Raw genomic sequence first — 19858 nt, 5'->3', positions numbered from 1 at the left:
CCTCTTTGTTAACCTCCTTTAGAAACTTGTCTAACATATAACATTTACATAGTTACTTCTCAAGTTGGAAGCATACCTCATGGTCATTTTTCCAACTTTCTTTGCATTATTTAAGGAATGGAGTCATTGTCACAGTCTTAATAGAGTTGGAGAAATGTAATCACATCTTTAATATTCTGATTGGATTACAACATATATCAATAAGGTGATATTTGTTGAACACTACATCAAAAACTAATGATGAATTGTATGCTGGCTAACTGAATATAATAAAAAAATAAAAAAAATAAAAATGTAGTCATCAAAAATAAAATAAAATTCTATTAATAATCTCTCATCCCAGCCCTACGTGTAATATAATTAAAACTTCAAAATAAAAACAAAACAAATCAAAAAAAAAAAATCCCCCTAAGTATGATGATGGAAGGATCATCAGAAAGGATCCAAAGGAATCAGACATGGTGACACATGGAATTCCTAAATTAGAATACTCCATTAGCTTCATATAAAAGAGCATTTTTATGCAGTCTCTAGAACTCTCAGATTCCCGTTGTTCACACCCGACACAGCCAGGTGAGGTCTCAAGGGAGTCCCATACCTGTGCTGTCTTCATACACCACCGTCACTGTTTTCCAGTTGTAGTAAAGGACCAGATCCAGGACCGCCCTGCTGATAGCTGCATAATCTGGGTACAGGTTGATGTAAAACAAATCTTTGTTGTCCACTGCAGGGTGTTTCCAGCGGGTCTGTATATGTGGAACTTCGAGAGCATTGCAGATCGACTGCACGGCACTGACAGAGGAACTGTGGGAAGGGCCAAAGAGAGCAGCCACACCAAGAGCCAGCTGGTCACAGGCTGGGGGCCACAGACAAGGAGGGGTAGGAAGGGAGGGCAGGGGCAGAGAGAGAGAGAGCTGTGAATTTCATCTTTCCTTTCATGATCCCTCTTTTTATTTTCACTATTAGAAATTTTCCTCTACTTTCCATCTGTATGTTGAGAAAATATGCTTAATCCAACTTCTAATATCCCTGAGATAGTAAAATGTTGAGAGATTTAATGTGGGACTGATTAGTAACACATCACAGGGCCAGTTCTGTGCAAGCAAAAATGAGTGGCTGGTGTCACACCATTACTTTTAATCAGATGGGGTCTACATCCCTTGCTTGACGTGGCATAACCCAGGGGTGCTCAGAGCTGCTCTACAAGACATTTGCCAAGTGGATTTCATGTGAATGAAGTTCTGTCCTATGGCTGGGTGTCAATGAAGATATTAATGTGGTCCAAGAATTCAGAAGATTCTCTGGGACGCTGCAAAGTACCATCTTCCCAAAACTCAGAAATGAATTCCAGGCCATCAAAAAACTGCTGAAGAATATCAAGTGATATTGATACCTAATTAATTATAGAATAATAGCATAGCATAATTTAAAGGGATCTTAGAAGCCATTTGGTCCAGCCCACTAACACCATAGACAATGGAGTGAGTTCAGGGCCACGGGCTTTCTACCAGAGCCCAGAGGCCCAGCTCAAGGTCAGACCTCTCCCTACCTCAACATTAGCCAACATGCAGCCTAAGAAAATCAAGTCAATATGTACTTAAAAATGAATTTGTAAAATGTATTTATTTTTCTCATTAGATTTTATACATTCATTGAGAGAATTTAGAATATTTTAAAGGTAAGGAAGGAAAAAAAGGCTTTGTAATTCCATCATCTTGGGAAAATACCTATTCATATTTTGGCATTCCAATATATAAAAAAATTAAATCATTATACGCATACATTTGTTATCTGTATTTGATACATTGCTTTCTTCATTTAACACTGAATGTAACACTATGTTTGATACATTGATACATTGCTTTCTTCATTTAACACTGAATATAACACTAAAAGTACACCCTTTTCCCCAAGTCCCCTCAGTCTTCAAAAGCATATTTTTCATGTCTATAGAATAGCCCATCCCATGGATATGTCATTATTTATTTGACTACTTCTGATGCTATTGAACATTTAAGCTGCTCCTAATTTTTGTTATTATAATTAATATTATAGTACTTATCTTAGTTCTTAAATTTTTCTCTGAATTTTACATTACTTTCTTAGAGTAGATTCTCAGCTATAATTAAATGGTATGATACTTTTTAGTTACCTGATACATATTAAGCAAATTCCCTTCCAGAAAGATGGGACTGATTATCCTCTACAACCATGTAAAATAGTGTCTACTCATTTCATGCTGATATAAACTTATGCTGGCATTATATACAAGTTTAAAAGCATTTCAAATTTATATTTTAATATTAATTTAAAGGAATTTGGAACTGCCAAGAGATGATTAAATATTTGAATTAAATAATATCAAAATTTATAAGCAGAAAAATTATATATATATAATTTGTCAAAATTATCTGACTTGATTTAGAGAGAAAAAACAATAAATAAGGTTTTGAAAGCCATATTGCAAATATCTATGTAACTGCAAATGTTGACAGTCATTCACAACAGAAACTTTCTGATACTGTGCTCTTTGGTACCGAATTACTACCTGAGATATGAAGACATATAATTTTCTGCATTAAGTGCTGTAAGCATAAATTGCCATTGTCTTCAGAAGCTTATTTTCTGGATATGTTTTCACTGGTAAGATAAAATGAGAGCATGAGAGTATATGAACTGTTGTTTTGTCTAACATGGGAAATGGATTGAGATACCTGCTAATATTTAGCTCAGGGATGCTAATATGACTTGACAGAAAATCAATTTTTTGAGTTCTGTTTGCCAGCAAATTACCAGTTTTAAGAAGCTTTGGGGGTGTTTAATTTACAAGTGTGGCAGGTACTCAAGATCACAAAAAAGCTTTCAATTTTATGTGGGTTGAAGTATCGTTGGTAAATGTGTTTGCCTTTCTAAGGTATTTGCTCAGCAATGTTTGTGTGTGTGACAGAGAGAGAGACAGGACAGAGACAGACAGACAGAGAAAGAGAGATATAGAGAGACAGAGACAGAGATAGACAAAGACAGAAACAGAGACAAGAGACAGAGAGAGATCTCACCCACAGAAATAATTCATGTGAAGATAACTTTGAAGAGCTATATAAATAGAAATATTTATTATTTCTTCATAGACAACTCTGACCTATGTAGTATCTGTAGCTTCATCCAGCTTTAAAAAGAAAATGTGCTTACACTAAGGTTGTGCCATAGATTAAAAAAAAGAATCATTATACTATATTCTTTGCATCTGTGTTCCTAGGAAAACAAGTTTTACCTTTTGTTTGTAAAGAACCCTAAGAATTCTGCAGAAGACTGTGTAAGGTGCACACATCTGATGATCCTGAGTTAATTCTATGTGGAAACACCAGTATTAGTTACTTGGCAATTGACATAAACATGGCATTCATTGCATTCCATTTATTTGTGGGCAAACATTCCTCCATGAGGGAAAGAGCCCCCCGCCCCACTCGAAGGTGTGGGGCAGCCTTGGTTTCCACATACAAACACCTGTGTGGAGTCTCAATACCTCCCTGGCTAGAGGCCAAGTTTCAAGTGTATTGAACGTGATTGTGCTTCAGCGCTGTCTTGGAAGGGTTTGGGGATGTCTCAGCAAGCCCCACAATCCTAATGGAATCTTTCCATGACAGAAACCTTGCAGCCTAGCCTAATATAAATTAGATTATTTTATAGGACCTTGTCTTCTACTCAGAAGAAAAAAGAATAAGGAAAAAAATATGCAGAGATTATTTCATTGGTTTAATTTTTAGATTTCTATGATTTTGTGGAAAGGAGTTAAAAAAAAAAAAGTTGAGAAGATGCTAGGTAAACCCAGTAGTTTACAACCTGTTAAAATTCAGGATGTGAGTTATGTGTGTTGTGGGCATTTCCACATGCTCGGGGGATATGACCTTCCACAAAGTTTTATTTGACTGCACTGTACAATTTCATGGTGGTATCTCAGCCTTAGGAAGGAAAAACAGATCAAGCTTGACATTTTCCATTCACAGCTGAACCAGTTAATCATAGAGTAGAGGGCACTGAAGGGTGAGCTAATCAGAATGGCCCAGAAAACATAGCTAGGCAACATCCATTAGTATAGTTCAGACTGCACTGGACAGTGACATCGAGGACCGAGATTTCCTGCAACCCATTTACACAAAGATGTCCACTCTGAAAAAGGACAGGTAGCAGAAAAGGTGACTTGTGGAGCAGACACAACACCCAAAAAAGCTTTTAAAAATGTGAAAATAGTTACCTCTCCGTGAGGCTTCAAAACTATCAAAAAGGTTAATTCTCTGGATGTCATAGGTTAATGTGGTGTTAGGCATCAGGGTTCGATTTCTGTTAATGCTGGTGACTGCGAACTTGAATGCTAATTCTTCAACATTAACAGGTTCATTTTCCACAGTTTCAAAAATCCCTCCTGCAGAAGCAAAAGAGATGCATAAGAAGCATTAGTTACATCATTCCTGTGTATTTTTTTAAAGAAGAGTATCAATGATTCACACAAAAGGCCCCCCCCCAAAATAAATGTAGTGGTGGTCAGAACAGATCCCAAACCCAGTGTTAAAATTTGTCAGCCCATGTTACCTGCACATAAACAGGTCTTCATATGTATGCCCAAGATTTCAAATCCAAAGTTGGACTGTATTTTACCTCTCAGATGGCCAGTGTATTCCGAATATTAAGTACCGTGTCAAGTATAACTGACAACATGGCGGCGGGTGATTGTCTACAGTTTGGACATAAATCACAGTGTGATTGACCTATACATAATTTGAATTGTATCTGGCAGGACCCTCCTTCCTCAAAATGAAGCTCTTTCGATTCAAAAGCAGACCTTTCTGACTCTAGAGAAATCAGTCAGAGAGCTGAGTGGGGTCAAAATGAGACATATTATATACACTTAAATTTTTCAAAATTAAAACATTTCTTCTTTTCTTCTGGTTCAGAATTCTGGGGCCATATTCCAATACCTTCCAAAGTGCACAGGCAGATTCAAAGAACTTTTGTTTGTTTTGTTTTGAGAAACTGTTTGGTCTGGCCTCAAAGCAATCCTGCATCCTATCTCCAGAGAAATGTGTTGCTCCCCTAAGAGAGAACATGCACTAAAACTTTGATTTTAGTTTGATCTCCAAACAAGTGGCAATACAAAATAGCAGTGCTTTAAGCCTCATTGGAGAATCCAGCTCTGACTTTGCTTGCCATGGTGATGTTAATAGAGGTAATTGGAGTATCATTAAACCATACATTCTTAATGTTTTTTAAGAGTTGTCCTGGGATTATCAATAGCTGCAGGACACACAGTGGGGGCGCTCTTAACTGACCTCAACTTAACTTATTCCTTGATTGACCAATACTCCTCATTTCCCCTGAATAAAACATTAACTGGAGCCTATGAAATGCTGAATACTTGTAACTAGCTCTCACCATTGAGGGACTCCTTACCAAAGGTCAGATGTAGGTTGGTTTGTTTGTTTTTTTTCCCCCAAACTTGGCTATGACAGATTGATTTGCAAGTGCTTCAAGTTCTCTCTACACTTAAAAAAAAAATCTAAAACTGAAAATCTCAAATAAATGTCACAGGCACCTGTATGATTTATGTGTATTCATAGAAAAATAAATCTAATTGGCAAACTCTAATCAAAGAAATGACTTTGATCCTATTTTGAAAGAATAGTAAACAAATACACATCTATAATTTTTATTAATTATAAAATTATTATTATTTTGCAATTTCCTGCTCAACTGACTTTCTGTATTAAATAATCAATTGCAATGTCAGGTTGCAAAAGCTGAGAGGGTTTGTACGGAACTACTTTGGCTTCCTTTGGAAATGTCTCTGGCTTTTGGACTGATGATATGAGATATTCATGCAGAGATCATTTCCCTGTTCTCTGAGTGAGACCAGAGTTGAACACTGTGTGACCATGGTGTGAGACCATGTTAACCTTTACCTACAGATTCCTACTGGACACTTACTCTGAAATCCATGTTAGGAAAAATTTTGCTTTTATGAGACTTTGTTTTTTTGTTTGCTTTTTCTCAGACAGTGGTAAGTAGGTCCTTTGGGGGTACTCTCAGTTTCTCTCAGAACTATTAAGTGGATGCTCCACAGTGAGGTGATAAGCTCAGATAATAGAAGAAGACAGACGTCAAGCTGATCCACAATTAGAATAGCCCAGACTTAAGTTCAGAAACTCTTTGGTGTTAGGGCCTTCACAATAATTATTAGTATTTTTTAAAAAATCTGTTTATCTCCCCATGCACACGGTGAGAACCCTTAAGAAGAGAGAATGTATCTTGGTCAGAATCACCATCCTTATGAAGATCAAAGTCACTTAAGATGGTCAGCCTACAACTATTTAGGAAATAATCAGTCATTGGCTCAAATGTAAGAACCACTCATCTGCATAAGCAGGCTGGTAGGAAGAAATACACACCAGAATGGGAATCAGAAATTCTGAACTTTGGACCTTGGTCCACCTAGTTCCTCTTTGAGAAGGAATTTTAAATATTGGGAAGAAAGTTACTATGAAATAGCTCTTTGGTAATATTTCATTTAAGCCTTATAACATTCCATGTAGGAGGTAGTATTTCTGTTTTTATGCATGAATAAGTGAACTGAGACACACACACTTTGCCTACCTTATTCAAAGTCCCCATGCCTTGTTTGTGACAAACTCAGGTGTTTGATTCCCCAATCTATACATAGATTTTTTAAATACATGTTATATTATACTATATATTATTATTTTATATATATATTAAATATAATATTTATTATAGGGAATTAGCTCACATGATTGTCATATAGAGAACTATATATAATTGATTTATATATATGTATTTTCACTTTATCAAATTATTTCTGATGTCCTTCATCTCTAAGTGTGGGTTTATAATGCTTATTTGCTTACTTTAGAGGATTTCTCTGTAAAGGAAATGTTACAATGCACGGATGGTGCCCTGAAAACTCATTCATGCCCCAGAAATAAATTAGTATTATTACATATGGATAAAGAGGAATTAACATTTGTTATAGAACTGCCTGTTCACCTCAAAATTGTTCCTTTGGTATATAGTTATTTTTTACATAAAGCTGAATGTTCCTGAGTTTAAGAGAATGATAAGTGTTTTTATTATATGCATATGTAGTATGTAGGTGAACTTTGTTTTGTTATTTTGGGGCAATTTTCTTTCTTTCTGGCATCAAATAAGCATTATAAATGTTGTCATTAGCTCACCACACTGCCACACTCTCCTTTTTGCCTTAAGAAGGGTTGCTGCTGAATACCAAGAACTTGCCTGTGAAGTGAGGCATAGAGAGAACTGAAGAAGTTCCAGGAAAGTGAAATCTGATAGAGATAGGACAGTTATTAATGGGAGCCATTCCAGTTCCTCCTAAGGGAGCAGGCTTATAAGCATTAGCCACTTCCTCTCTCCTTCTCCTCCTAACTTCAGATTCGACAACACTGAATTGCAGAATCTTTGATAGGAGTAGAGCGACACATGCCTGATTTTTTTTTTTTTTCATTTGTGGGTGTGGGCTTGTCAATGAGACATTTCAAATCTTTGGGGCTCTCCATGTAGTCAACTTCTGGTCTCAGTCATTTGTACACATGGGTCCCATGGTTTCAAGAGGAGGAATTCCTACCTGGTTCCTTCTTTTGTTCCTCTCTTTGCCCCACCTGCCTTGCCCTTTTCTGCTAAGGTAAATGCCCACCCCCCCTTTACCCCTCCATGTGAAGATAGAAGAGAAGACAGCTATCTACAAGACAGGAAAGGAGTCCTCACCAGACATTAGCTGTGCCAATGCCTTGACTTAGACTTCTTAGCCTCCAGAACTGTGAGAAATAAGTGTCTGTTGTTTAAGCCACCAGGTCTGTGAGATTGTTATAGCACCCAGAGCTAAGATATACATCTTCTTTTCTTTTTTTTTTTTTTTACCCCAAGGGCTTTGAAATTTAAAATGGACAATTTTAATGGAAATCATATCTATGCATGTAAAATTCTCTTCCAACAAGGTCCTAAATTTATGATACAGTGGTTTAAGGTAGGCAGAGAAAAACTCACTTGAAATCTCAATACACAATCAGGTAGCACAGTTCCATCACCACAGGTGCGTTTCTCTTTCTGTTGGGTAGATCCTGTATCAACAAGGTCAGGCCAAGACAGGCATTTTTGTTTTGTGACCATGTAGACATAGATGGAAACCAGAGATGGTTACCTCCTGCACAGGTAACAGGTTGCCTTTAATAAAGGCTACTGGTGGACACAGGGGGTGCAAGTGAGAACTTGTGGTTTTGTGTCACATAATTCCATCTGGACTTCCAAAAGAATTTGGTCATATTCACAAACCCACCTAACTGTTAGGCCAAAAACATGATTGTTATAAGTAAAAAGCAGTCAAGGTTTAGACTAAGGCTAAGTCAAGGCTAAGACTGACTGCTGGGCTGTTTGCAAAGATACCTAAGGTAAACCCAAAGTAATGTTCTAATAACACATTTACAATAATACCTTTTGGAAATGTAATAACATTATATCCTTACAGATATTTAGGTTTATTATTTTGTTCTACTTCAACTGATTGTGTACATCATGTCTATGACTCTACTGAAGAACTCATTCATTCATTTACTAAATCATTCGCTCATTTAGCTATTTATTTATAAAATGCCAGCCTCCTATGAGCCAGACACTGTACTTGGTTCTGGGGATACAAAAGTAAACAAAATAGACAGAAATCTGACTTTTGGCTTTACATGCTAGAAGGGGAGCTGATCATGAACAGGAAGAAGGGAGTTGACATGGTAGGGTAGGAGGCCAGGGAAGATCTCATGAAAAGAGCAACTTTGAAGTAAAAACCTGCAGGGAGTGAGGAAACTGCCCTGAAGATATTGAGAGAAGAGCATTTCAGTCCGAGGGAACCACATGTTCTAAGGTGGGAGCTGCCTGGTTTTAATTTTGAGGAGTGGTGAGAATGAAGGTGGGTGAGCCTGGTCTGGACTGGTAGAAGATGAGCTTAGGGCACTGGTGGGGGTGAATTAGAGCATATCACAGAGGGTCTTATAGGCCATAATAAGACCCTGGATTTTATTCTGAGTCAGATGAGAAGTCACTGGAGGGTTTTGAGTAGAGTAGAGAAATGACGTATTTCAAGAGGATCACCCTATGTGACACTGTGATCTATAATAAGAAATATATATTGGTCTTCATCTTCTTTTTTGGTACAGAGCCCCTAAAGCCCTTGGAATTTACTAAGTGATAAGAGCAACAAAGTTGTCTGTTGTCATGTTGATGAGGTGATTTGGGAGTCCCACCTAAGGAAGGGGGGCTGGTTGCCCAGACCAGAGAACCAACCATATGATTAGAGGATTGGGAACTCTCAGTTTCACCCTCTGACCTCCAAGATAGGGAGAGAAGCTAGAGGTGACCAATTGCCAATGGTCATTGGGTGCATCAATCATGCTTATGTAATGAAGCATCCATAAGAGGCCTGAAGGATGGGGTTCAGAGAGCTTCCAGGTTGGTGAAAATATCCACATACCAGGAGGGTGATATATCCCAACTCCATGGGAACAGAAGCTCCTGTGCTTCGTACCCTCTTAAGCCTTGCCCTATGTATCTCTTCATCTGGTTGTTCATCTGTATCCTTTAATAAACTGACAAATATAAATAAGTGTTTCCCTGAGTTCTGTGAGCTGCTTTAGCAAATAATCAAATCCAAGGAAGAGGAAGTCATGGAAACCTCTGACTTGCAACTGAATTAGGCAGCAGTTGTGGGTAACCTGGGGATCTACTAGCTATTGGTATCTGAAGTGGCAGAGCAGTCTCACGGGACTGAGCCCTTATCCTGTGAAGTCTAATACTGTCTCCAGGTAGGCAGTTTCAGAATTGAGATAAACTATAGGACACCCGGCAGATGTCACAGAGAATTGCTTGGTGTGGGAAAACACCCACCCATTTGGTGACCAGAAATGTCCAGACCAGAAGTGTTGTGAGTGTGGTAGTCATGTGAGAGCGAAGGAGACACACACGGCACTGGGTTCTTAACACTCACCCCATTTTCTGTACTATGAGTAGACTGAAGGGAGGAGAGGGGCAGGAGAAAAGGCAGAGATCTGCTAACAAAGCCACTATAATATCAGATGACCATAACCAGAGGCACTGTGATAATCCAGGTGACTGATGAGAGATGGTTGGGTATAGATTAGCAGAGTGTGGGGGTATGGCAAAAACTGGCCAAATTCTAAATAAAAATTGAAGGTAGAGCTGGCAGGACTTGCTGATCAACATAAGTGAGAAGAAAAGAGTCAGGAATGACATCAGGCTTTTGGTCTGAAATTGCCATTCACAGAGATGAAGAAAAAGAGTAGGTGCTTGATTTGGAGCATGAATACCATGTGCTGCTTGTTACAAATCTGAGTGGAGATGTCAACTGAGAGTTCCCCCAAATTGGTCTGGATTTTATGGGAGAGGTCTGGTCTAGAGATAGAAATTTGGGAGTCATCACTGAAGGTTATGGCTAGGTGGTATTTAAAGCCATAAGACTGGGTTGACATCACCCAAGAGCAAGAGTAGATGGAGAGTGGCAGAAATTGGAATGATCCAGTCAGGAACCAAGGAATGTCTGGAGCCACCAGCAGCGGGAGGAGGTGAAGAATTGAATCTTTCCTGGAGCCTTCAGAGGAAGTTGGACCCTGTTAACAACTTAATTTTGGACTTCTGGGCTCCAGAACTGTGAGAGAATAGATATCTATTGTTTTAAGCCACACACTTTTTTGTCATTTGTTATAGCAGCCATAGGAAACCCATACAGTATCTCAGTTGTCTTAAGAAAATTTCAGTAGTGGATGTTCTTAATTACTGTATTTTTCCCCTTTGTAAAATGTTATTTTATTTAATAATTCAATTAACAATCTTTAGCTCTCTGACTTGATTTGGCAAATAAAACAAGTAACTCTACCACACAACACATTGGATTTCTTTGTTAATTACATTTTCCTGTCTTAGTCTTAACAGACAGGGCCAAGCTTTATTATTACACATATTCTAGTAAACCTTGCTTACTCCCTTAACTAGCTGTTGTGTACTCATTGCGACAAATTGCGAGGTCATGCAGGAAAGAAGGGTAAAACTATTAGCTGGCAATCAAGAAATGGAAAGCTTCAATAGTGTTGACTCCTGTTTTGCATTCCTGTGGAATAATAACCATTCCAGAAGTGATCAACAGAAAACAAGATGGCAATTTGATCTATTCCTTTGCTGATGGCTGCTCCTTAAATATACAGTATTATATTGCCTCTCTTTATTGCCACATCCATAATTCTAGTTTATTACATCATAAGCAATTTACTATAAGCCTATATTTACTGCACCTTTAATTTCAAGGCTACACATTTAAATTCAAGATTCCCTTAGATAATACTCTCTTCCCCACTCAGCTTACCTCTTCTTGTTTTAGTTTTGGAGACTGATATCATTCTGGTAAAGATTTCATCCTAGGTGAATTTGGATGGGAAGCAGATGTTCTATGACCTAATAGAGAATGAATGGACAAGGGGTACCTGAATTTTTACCTTTCATGAAGCCCTGATTACGGACAAAGCTGTAGGTAAGGACAGCCTCAATGGTAGGGCTGTTGCCCAAACCTTCTACGGTGTCTTCAGATATTGATGTCCTTTGAAGAGGGGGAATGGGGTTTGATGTCACCCCTGATGCAAGAACCACATCTAAACTCTCTGTGATATTTGAGAGAGCTGCATGAATTCAGTAGGAACGACATTTAAGGAGGAAGAAGATATGTTTTAGAGTAAGGAATTCCTGAGATGCTTTAGATGGTAGTAGTTATGGGAAAGGCTGGTTAAGGGAAAGGCTATGGGTTATGGGCAGTTTAGCACATGCTGCCAGTAAGTTTTCTTAATAAATTTGAGTTGCACGTTAAAAAAGAAAAAGAATATATCCAAAGCCAAATGTACTCTATTCTAGTGATATTCAATATTCAATTTAATTCGATTCATCAAACATTATTGGCCATCTATTGATAGCTATGATTACACTGGCAGCAGTGGAGGATACAAAGATGGAAACACTTGGTTCATGCCATCAGCAGGGCTTCCAGTTGAGTGGTGAGAGATTACAGAAACTATGTACAGTAGTCAATTATTCATAACAGAATAAGAAGACCACCTTTTGTCCCCTCCAATGTGGAGTCTTTTCTGATTCTTCCAGCCAGAGGTGAACTCTTGCCCTCTCTTTTGATAATGTATAATCTAGTGCATATTTGGGGAATTCATTTTGGTGTAAAATCATAAGCTGGGAGTCTAACTGTTCTTTGAAGGTAGGAACAATGTTTATTGATCCTTGCCTTTTGCCAGGACTAAATGTCTTGATTTGGGCAGAGCACATTGTTCCCAAACAATGACCATCCAGTTGAGTTGAGTCTCTTCTTTGTGCCTTAACACTCTGCCTAATGAAGTAATATGTTGGCATACTTAGTATAGTATGTTGGCATACTTGGTGTAGTAGTATGCCAAGACAGAGAGGCTTATGAGAGTGTTGGAGAGAGGGAGGGCGGTTGTTGAGGCACGTAGAGACTGCCTGATTTCCTTCTTTCAGTCTTTTTAGCAGTGATTGCTTCCTTTCTCCCAACAATCATGGCGCATGATCCCCATGCACCTTTCCAAAACTCTGATCCTTTCTTAAAGGCTCACTTGCCTCAGGCTGCCAGCACCTTAACACCTTGAAGGAATGGTTTATCTCCTATGCAGCTGCAGATTTCAGGCAAGAACCGGGAATATTGCTAAAGGATTCATGCCAAACTTACTTTTATGAAATTCTGTGATCGCTCTGTCCGTTGAGAGCAGTTAGATTTTAAGCTTGTAACACCTCATTTAAACGACACATATTCATACGAAAAGGCTCAAATCTCATTTTCTACTTACTAAATAAATGGAATATGCCAAGTTCACAGCCTGTAGTTCTTGAAGCCATGTAATACACTTCATCACAACTGTCTAGTTTTCTTCCCCCCTATTTCTGCTATTTCTCAAGGTGAAATTTCTCCTTGCTGAAAAGGAAATATTGCTGCTAAATATGAGAACTGTTGTCTGACCAGAACAACTGGAAGTAAGTTCACAGCTCTGACAGAGCAGTATTTACCAACGTGCACACAGAAGTCACCCATGAGATGCTACACGCAAAAGGAAGTTGAGTGGTCAAGAATGTTTAGGAAACATTTCTTTTTGGAAATCCACACTGCACAATAACATGTAAGAGTCTCTCAGTAATCCTACAGTAAAGAAGCAATTTGACTCCGGTCAGCCTATGGTTTCTCATTCATTTGATGATAGGAAAGGTTTCCTTGTAATTGGAATATGCAGTGGAATTTCTATCCTGAGAAACACACATTTTGGGAAAAATTTGATCCAGTGACCTGCTCTCTTTGGGACTGACAAAAATAATTTGCAGTCTTAAATATTGTTTTGGTGCTCATTTTAATGAAAATTGGACACTAGGTTCTTGATCAGAAATATAAACTCTCTGATGATGACTTTGCTTTTTGAAAAATTAGTATTGGATTTATAATGTCAATTTTTACCCCCTTTTTCCATTTAAAACAATAATCTAAGCAAAAACATGGTCTGTATTTTATGAAAAAGTGATCTTTAATTTTTTTACTTATTTGTTTTTAAAGATTTATTTATTTATTAGAGAGAGAGGGCGTGTGCACGTATGAGGGGGGAGGGGCAGAGGGAGAGAAAATAAAGCAGATTCCCCGCTGAACACAGAGCCCACCCTCAACTTGATCCCAGGACCCTGAAACAATGACCTGAACTGAAATCAAGAGTCAGATGCTTGGGGCACCTGTGTGGCTCAGTCCTTAAGCAGCTGCCTTGGGCTCAGGTCATGATCCCAGTGTCCTGGGATCGAGCCCCGCATCAGGCTCCCCGCTAAGCGGGAAGCCTGTTTTTCCCTCTCCCATTCCCCCTGCTTGTGTTCCTTCTCTCGCTGTGTCTCTCTCTGTCAAATAAATAAATAAAATCTTAAACAAACAAACAAAAAGAGTCAGATGTTCAACTGACTGAGCCACTCAAGTGCCCCAGAAAAAGTCATTTTTTTTTTTTTAAAGATTTTATTTATTTATTTGAGAGAGAAAGCACAAGCGAGAGGAGAGAAGTACCCTGTTGAGTAGAGAGCCCCAGGCAGGGCTCGATCCCAGGACCCTGGGATCATGACCTAAGCCCAAGGCGGACGCTTAACTGACTAAGCCACCCAGGCGCCCCTAATCAATCGTCTCAAAGATATGTTGTGGACAGAACGCAAGTCCTTGACATTTAATGTAAATATTTTATTTATTTTATTATTATTTTTAAATGTAAATATTTTAAATGCAGTCCTTTGCTACGTTTCTTTTTCCTTTCTTATTATTTTCTATTAGTTTTTTTTGACCTCTATGCATATTTATTTGACATTTATAAAATTTTTTGTTTACTGACTTAAAAATTGTACAAAATGGTGAACTAGGCAACAATAGTATTTTAGAACATCAAAAAGAGTTAGAGTCTGATTTAAACACTCACATGTTTACTATGACCCCCATCATTTAAAGAGTCTCAAACTGAAATTCTGTTTACTACTGTTCAAGGATGCTAGTCCAGAAGGTATCCAGGTTGAGCATAACCTCCCAGATTTGCTCACAGTCACATTCTAAGATTCAACACTATAAAATGAACAGTTTGCACTGACATAAATAAGCTCTATGGGATTTACTTCTCAGAGAAAATCTTTCTGTGAAACATTTAGGTCCCAGATGAAGAGAGATAAACTTGACTGTATCTAGGAAAACTACAAGTTGATCAAAAATAAAGCACAGTTAAATGTTATGTCACAGAGGGATCTGTGTATTGAATGCCACCAACTGGAACTTTGGGAAGTGTGCACCACTTATTTTAAAAGTACTAAACTCTGGAAATTCTCTTTGCTGCTTATTTACATATATTTTTAAATATGCTGTACTCTGTGAACTCCCATAATGGATACCATTGTCTGCTATGTCAGTAAACATTGTTTTCTTTTCTAAATAATTTTGTTTTAAAAACATATAAATTGGTCAAAAAGTTGAAAGAAAGGGAAACACAACAAAATATAATCATGCCAGTGTGAAACAATTATTATTAATAGTTTGGTGATTTTCCATCCCTTTTATTCCCATATATATCTGAATTTTCTTTGAAATAATTAAGATGATACTTATTATTATTATTATTATTCCCTGGCATTTTCACAAACACTATACCATAGGCATCTCCCCCTGAAAACAAGCCTTATTTTTAGTGGTTGTCTAATATTTCATTGGATATATCATGGCTTCCTTAATCAGCTTCACCTTCTATTTATTTATTTTTTAGTAAGTTGGTACTGATTCTTCACTGTTATAAATCCTATTATGATTGACATTTGCTGCAAGAAACAAAAATACCTTGAAGTATATTAATTAGGTCCTAAGTTATAAACCATTTAAGCTTTTGTAAAACAATGCTAAACTGCCATGCAGAAGGGAAAACTAACTTGTATAAGTACTTTGTATCCACTGTGTAGAAATGTCCAACTGAACTGCAACCTCCCAAGAATCTGTATGACTTTTAATTTAGTTTGTAGCAGAAAGTATTCATTATTGCTTTAATATGCATGCCTTTGAATATGGATGAATTTAATTTTTAAAACTTATTTACTACCTATTTGTATGTCTGCAATTTTAAATTACTTGTTCCTGTCCTGTGCCTTTTTTTTAGTATTTTGAGATATAATTGTTTTTGTTTTTGATGTAAGCTACTCTCTTACTCATAAGGATTTAAAGTCTTTGACATTTTTATTGCAAATATTTCCCAGTTTCTTATTCAGTTTTTAATGCTGATTAGATTTTTAGGCAGAGAAATGTTAAAATTTTTATAATGTCAAATATATTGATTTTTTTCTCCTTGGAACATGAAACATTTGTAACAGTTACTAATATTTCTGGTTCTTTCCCTCTGAATGTATGAGGGAATTGCACCTAACTTGGGGTTGGATGGGGCTGGGTGACTAGTTCTGTTCAGTGACTTGTGAGCAAAATAACCTATGTCACTTCCTGGACAGAGGGCTAAACTGCCACCCAGAGAACCTTCAGAGTTTTTTTCCATTTCCCTCTGTCTCAGTCACTGGGACAAGATAGGTAACAGTTGCTCCCTCAGTCTGGGATCCAGAGGGAGGGTTGGAGGAGCAGAGCCTGCAACAAACTCATTATGGCCGTTACAGCAAGAAAATCCCTTTGGTTATTTAAAACCTCTGTTTTGGAGGAAGTCATTTGTTAAAGTAACGGAATCTAGCCCAGTGGGACTGTTGGAATGTTTATGATTAGAAGTTCCTCTTCTATCCACCAAATTGATAAATATTCACATACATAATTACTCTTAGGATTTCAAAAAAGATTTTTACTCTTTATAATTAGTTACTTAGTCCTTTTGAAATTTATACTGGTGTGCGCTATTAGGGGGAAAAGCTAATATAATTATGCTATATATTTAATTACCTACTGATGTATATAATTACCTACTGATGTGTTATACCACCTTCATCACATACTGAGTTAGTACATAATTTAAGTTCCTGACTACTCTGTTCTGTTGACCTTTCTGCCTAAGTATATGCTAGTATTATATTGTGTGAATACTAGTTTTAACACTTGCTGGGTAAATGGACATGTCTTCCTAAATTACCTCTCTTATATAAGATTTTCTTGAAAAATTTTGCCTACTTATTTATTGAAATTCTTTTGAGAATAACATTAAATGTACACATCATGTTTTGGAAATAAAAAAATCCTATCTTTCTATCTAAGAACATAGGCATTTATATCAAGATATTTATATTTATTAGTTTTATTTTATAGTTTTCAGAAACAAGTTACACATTAATATATTTTCCTAGATATTTTAGAGGGTTTTTCTTGATAGTTGAGTTTGATCTTTTATAATATGTATTTTTTTGTTATTACTGATTTTATTTTATTCCCCCACCTCACTGAGGAAAAACTGACAGGTTATAATTGACTATATTTTTCTGTGTGTATCTACATCTACTAGCCTTCCTAAACTATAATTAAATACTTAATTTTCTGCTTATTTGTTGAGTTTTCTCATAAAGTAATCATCTCTAAATATCCACCATCTCTGTTTTGTTTATTGCATTGGATATAATTGAAGGCCTAAGCCATGATATAATTATATCAGTGTTGTTTTAAGCTCACAAATTTTTAAAATATGAGCCTGAATGTCAAGTATATTGATTTTCATACTATTAAGTCAGGGAAAGACATGAAAAATATCTAGTGTAAGGAAGCAGTAACACTTCCCTCATGATAAATGCCAAGAAATCAGTTTGTTTGCCTTTTTTGAAAAATTAGAAAATAAGCACTGGTGTGACTTTCCTGGCTCTCCCCTTATACCTAAATTGTACTTTCTGTCATTTCAATTGTTAAAAACTTATAAAAGTATCCATACTTTTTATTTATTAAAGCATTTGGGTTTGCGTATTTACATTTTCACATAGATTTGGCTGTATTTTGCATATTTTAAAAGATGTTTTTGCATTTTTGTTATTTTATAGCTATTCTTAAAATAATGCATTATTTCCTGATTGGTTTAAAACTTAGTCATTTTTAAATTTCAAAATTTGAAGTTTCTTTAAATATTTTTTTTTCTAATTTAAAACAAAGCAGCTTAACTGTGTTATTTAAAGTTTAGAATATACAGAAAAGAAAAAAACAATAATTTAAAATTCTACCACTCAGAGTTAACAATATCAAACTTTAGTTGTATTCCTTTTCAATGATTTTTTTGTAGTATGTGGATCTATAGTAGAATCATATTGCATATAAAATGTATTTTTGTGCTTTTTCTCTTAATGGCATTCTCTGTTATTTAATATTTATTAAATATAATTTTAGTGATGTATAATATTCCATCTCAAAAAGAAAAGTTTGTTTAGCTAACTCTATTGTTAAACATCTTTATTTCCAATTCTTTGCTATCAAAGATAATGCTTCAATAAATATATCCTTGTGAAAAAAATATTTTTCCCCTTTATTTCCTCAATTCTTTTATACGACATTCAGGGTTTAATAATATGTTGGTTTTTAAAGATTTTGATCTATATTACCTAATCATCCTCAAGAAAGATCGCATCAATTTACATGCCTACCATGAGTACATGAAAGTGCACATTTCTCTGAATTTCTAGGCATTGTAAATAAAAAGAAATCAATTCCCTAGGCAAAACCTTTGCAACTGATGATTATTTACATTCACATTTCATTGACTATTAATGAAGCTGAACATTTTCTTGAAATGTCCTGTTGTATTTCATTGTATTTGTTCCTTTGCCCATTCTTAAATTCTGGTCTTTGCCCATTTTGAATGGGGTCCATATTTATTTTATGCATTTATGCATTAGGGAAGGAAATTACCTTCCCATAATTCTTTCTGATACTTTTTCTAGTTTGCTATGCCTTTAATTTTATTTAACATTTTTTTCCTTATTATGAAAGTTTTGCTATGCCTTTAATTTTATTTAACTTCTTTTTCTGATTATGGAAGTTTTATATTTTTGTGTAATTCAACCTATATATTTTTTTTGCTAATCAACACATCTTTTTTTTATTATGTTAATCACCATACATTACATCATTAGTTTTTGATGTAGTGTTCTATGATTCGTTGTTTGCATCTAACACCCAGTGCTCCATTCGGTATGTGCCCTCTTTAATGCCCATCACTGGGCTAACCCATCACCCCACCCCCCTCCCCTCTAGAGCCCTCAGTTTGTTTCTCAGAGTCCATCATCTCTCATGGTTCGTCTCCCGCTCCGATTTCCCCTCCTTTATTCTTCCTCTCCTGCTATATTTTTATGGTGAAAATAGTTACTCTTTCTCTTCTTTTTGGAAACTGCTTCCCACTCATGCTTCTGTACCATTCTTGTCGTGAGGCAGGAGCGGCCATGTTACGCTATGGTGACAGCTGAGTGTTTCAACATATGCTAATGTTTCTCTTGCTGAACTTTTGTCCCAGGACCAAGAGAAAGTGAGTCCATCTCTTTTCAGGTATCCAAGCCACAGGATTGAAAGTTCTGAAGCTGTTGGCACACTGCCTTTCACCATGTTGATTAGAGAAATGGGGGAAACCGTGTGCCATGAGGAGAATGAAGGAGATGCATAGGGAAGAGCAGAGATAGAAAAAAATCTTAATGGGGTGCACCTCTCTCCTTCTAGCTATTTCTGCACTTCAGCCGCATTCTTGCCCTTCCATCTCAATATATGTATAAAAAAATTCCCCTTTTCCGCTTAAACTAATTTCATGGGGTTTTTAGTAAATGCAACCAGAGTTCTAACTGGCATTTTGTCTTCATGATCTTTGTTTCATGGCTGTAGTGCTTCAAAAATTCTCTCCATTCTAAGAAATATTGCCTAACTTTTTTCTGTTGATTTTTACATATTTAGTGCTCTAATATGTTTATAATGTATTTTGTATATAGTGTAAGCTGTCATTTAAAAAAATATATATATATAAATAACTGGGATGCCTGGTTGGCTCAGTCATTTAAACGCCAGACTCTCGGTCATGATCTCAGGGTGGTGAAATGGAGCTGGAGTCTGGCTCTGTGCTCAGTGGGGAGTCTTCTTGAGCACTCTCTCTCTCTCCCTCCTCCTCTGCCCCTCACCCCCTGCTCACATGTTCTTCTTCTTTAAAGTAAATAAATAAAATCTTAAAATATATATATGTATGTGTATATATATATATATAACCAAACATAAATGCATTAA

General features: G+C 36.6%; 1 protein-coding gene across 9 annotated transcripts in view; it reads right to left on the bottom strand.

Moving 5' to 3' along the window:
- GRIK1 (glutamate ionotropic receptor kainate type subunit 1) overlaps positions 1 to 19858 on the bottom strand; it is a 362944-nt gene that overhangs the window by 135730 nt on the left and 207356 nt on the right. For 6 of the 9 annotated variants that reach the window (XM_028116006.2, XM_028116022.2, XM_028116012.2 and 3 more), the window contains exons 2-3: positions 4253 to 4420; positions 599 to 856 (exon numbers count right to left, since the gene is read on the bottom strand). The exons of 1 other annotated variant lie outside the window; for it this stretch is intronic. In XM_028116006.2, the coding sequence (XP_027971807.1) occupies positions 599 to 856; positions 4253 to 4420 (426 nt within the window). The remainder of the gene's footprint in view (positions 1 to 598; positions 857 to 4252; positions 4421 to 19858) is intronic. 2 more of the 9 variants (XM_028116043.2, XM_088023155.1) reach the window with 1 other exon arrangement.

Source organism: Eumetopias jubatus, unplaced genomic scaffold (genome assembly GCF_037043125.1).
Source record: "Eumetopias jubatus isolate StellerSeaLion01/CBP00866 unplaced genomic scaffold, mEumJub1_p1.0 scaffold_1, whole genome shotgun sequence".
In the NCBI taxonomy this organism is placed as follows: domain Eukaryota; kingdom Metazoa; phylum Chordata; class Mammalia; order Carnivora; family Otariidae; genus Eumetopias; species Eumetopias jubatus.
The sequence above is the reverse complement of the archived record's forward strand: the minus strand, read 5'-3'. Positions and strand labels throughout refer to the sequence as shown.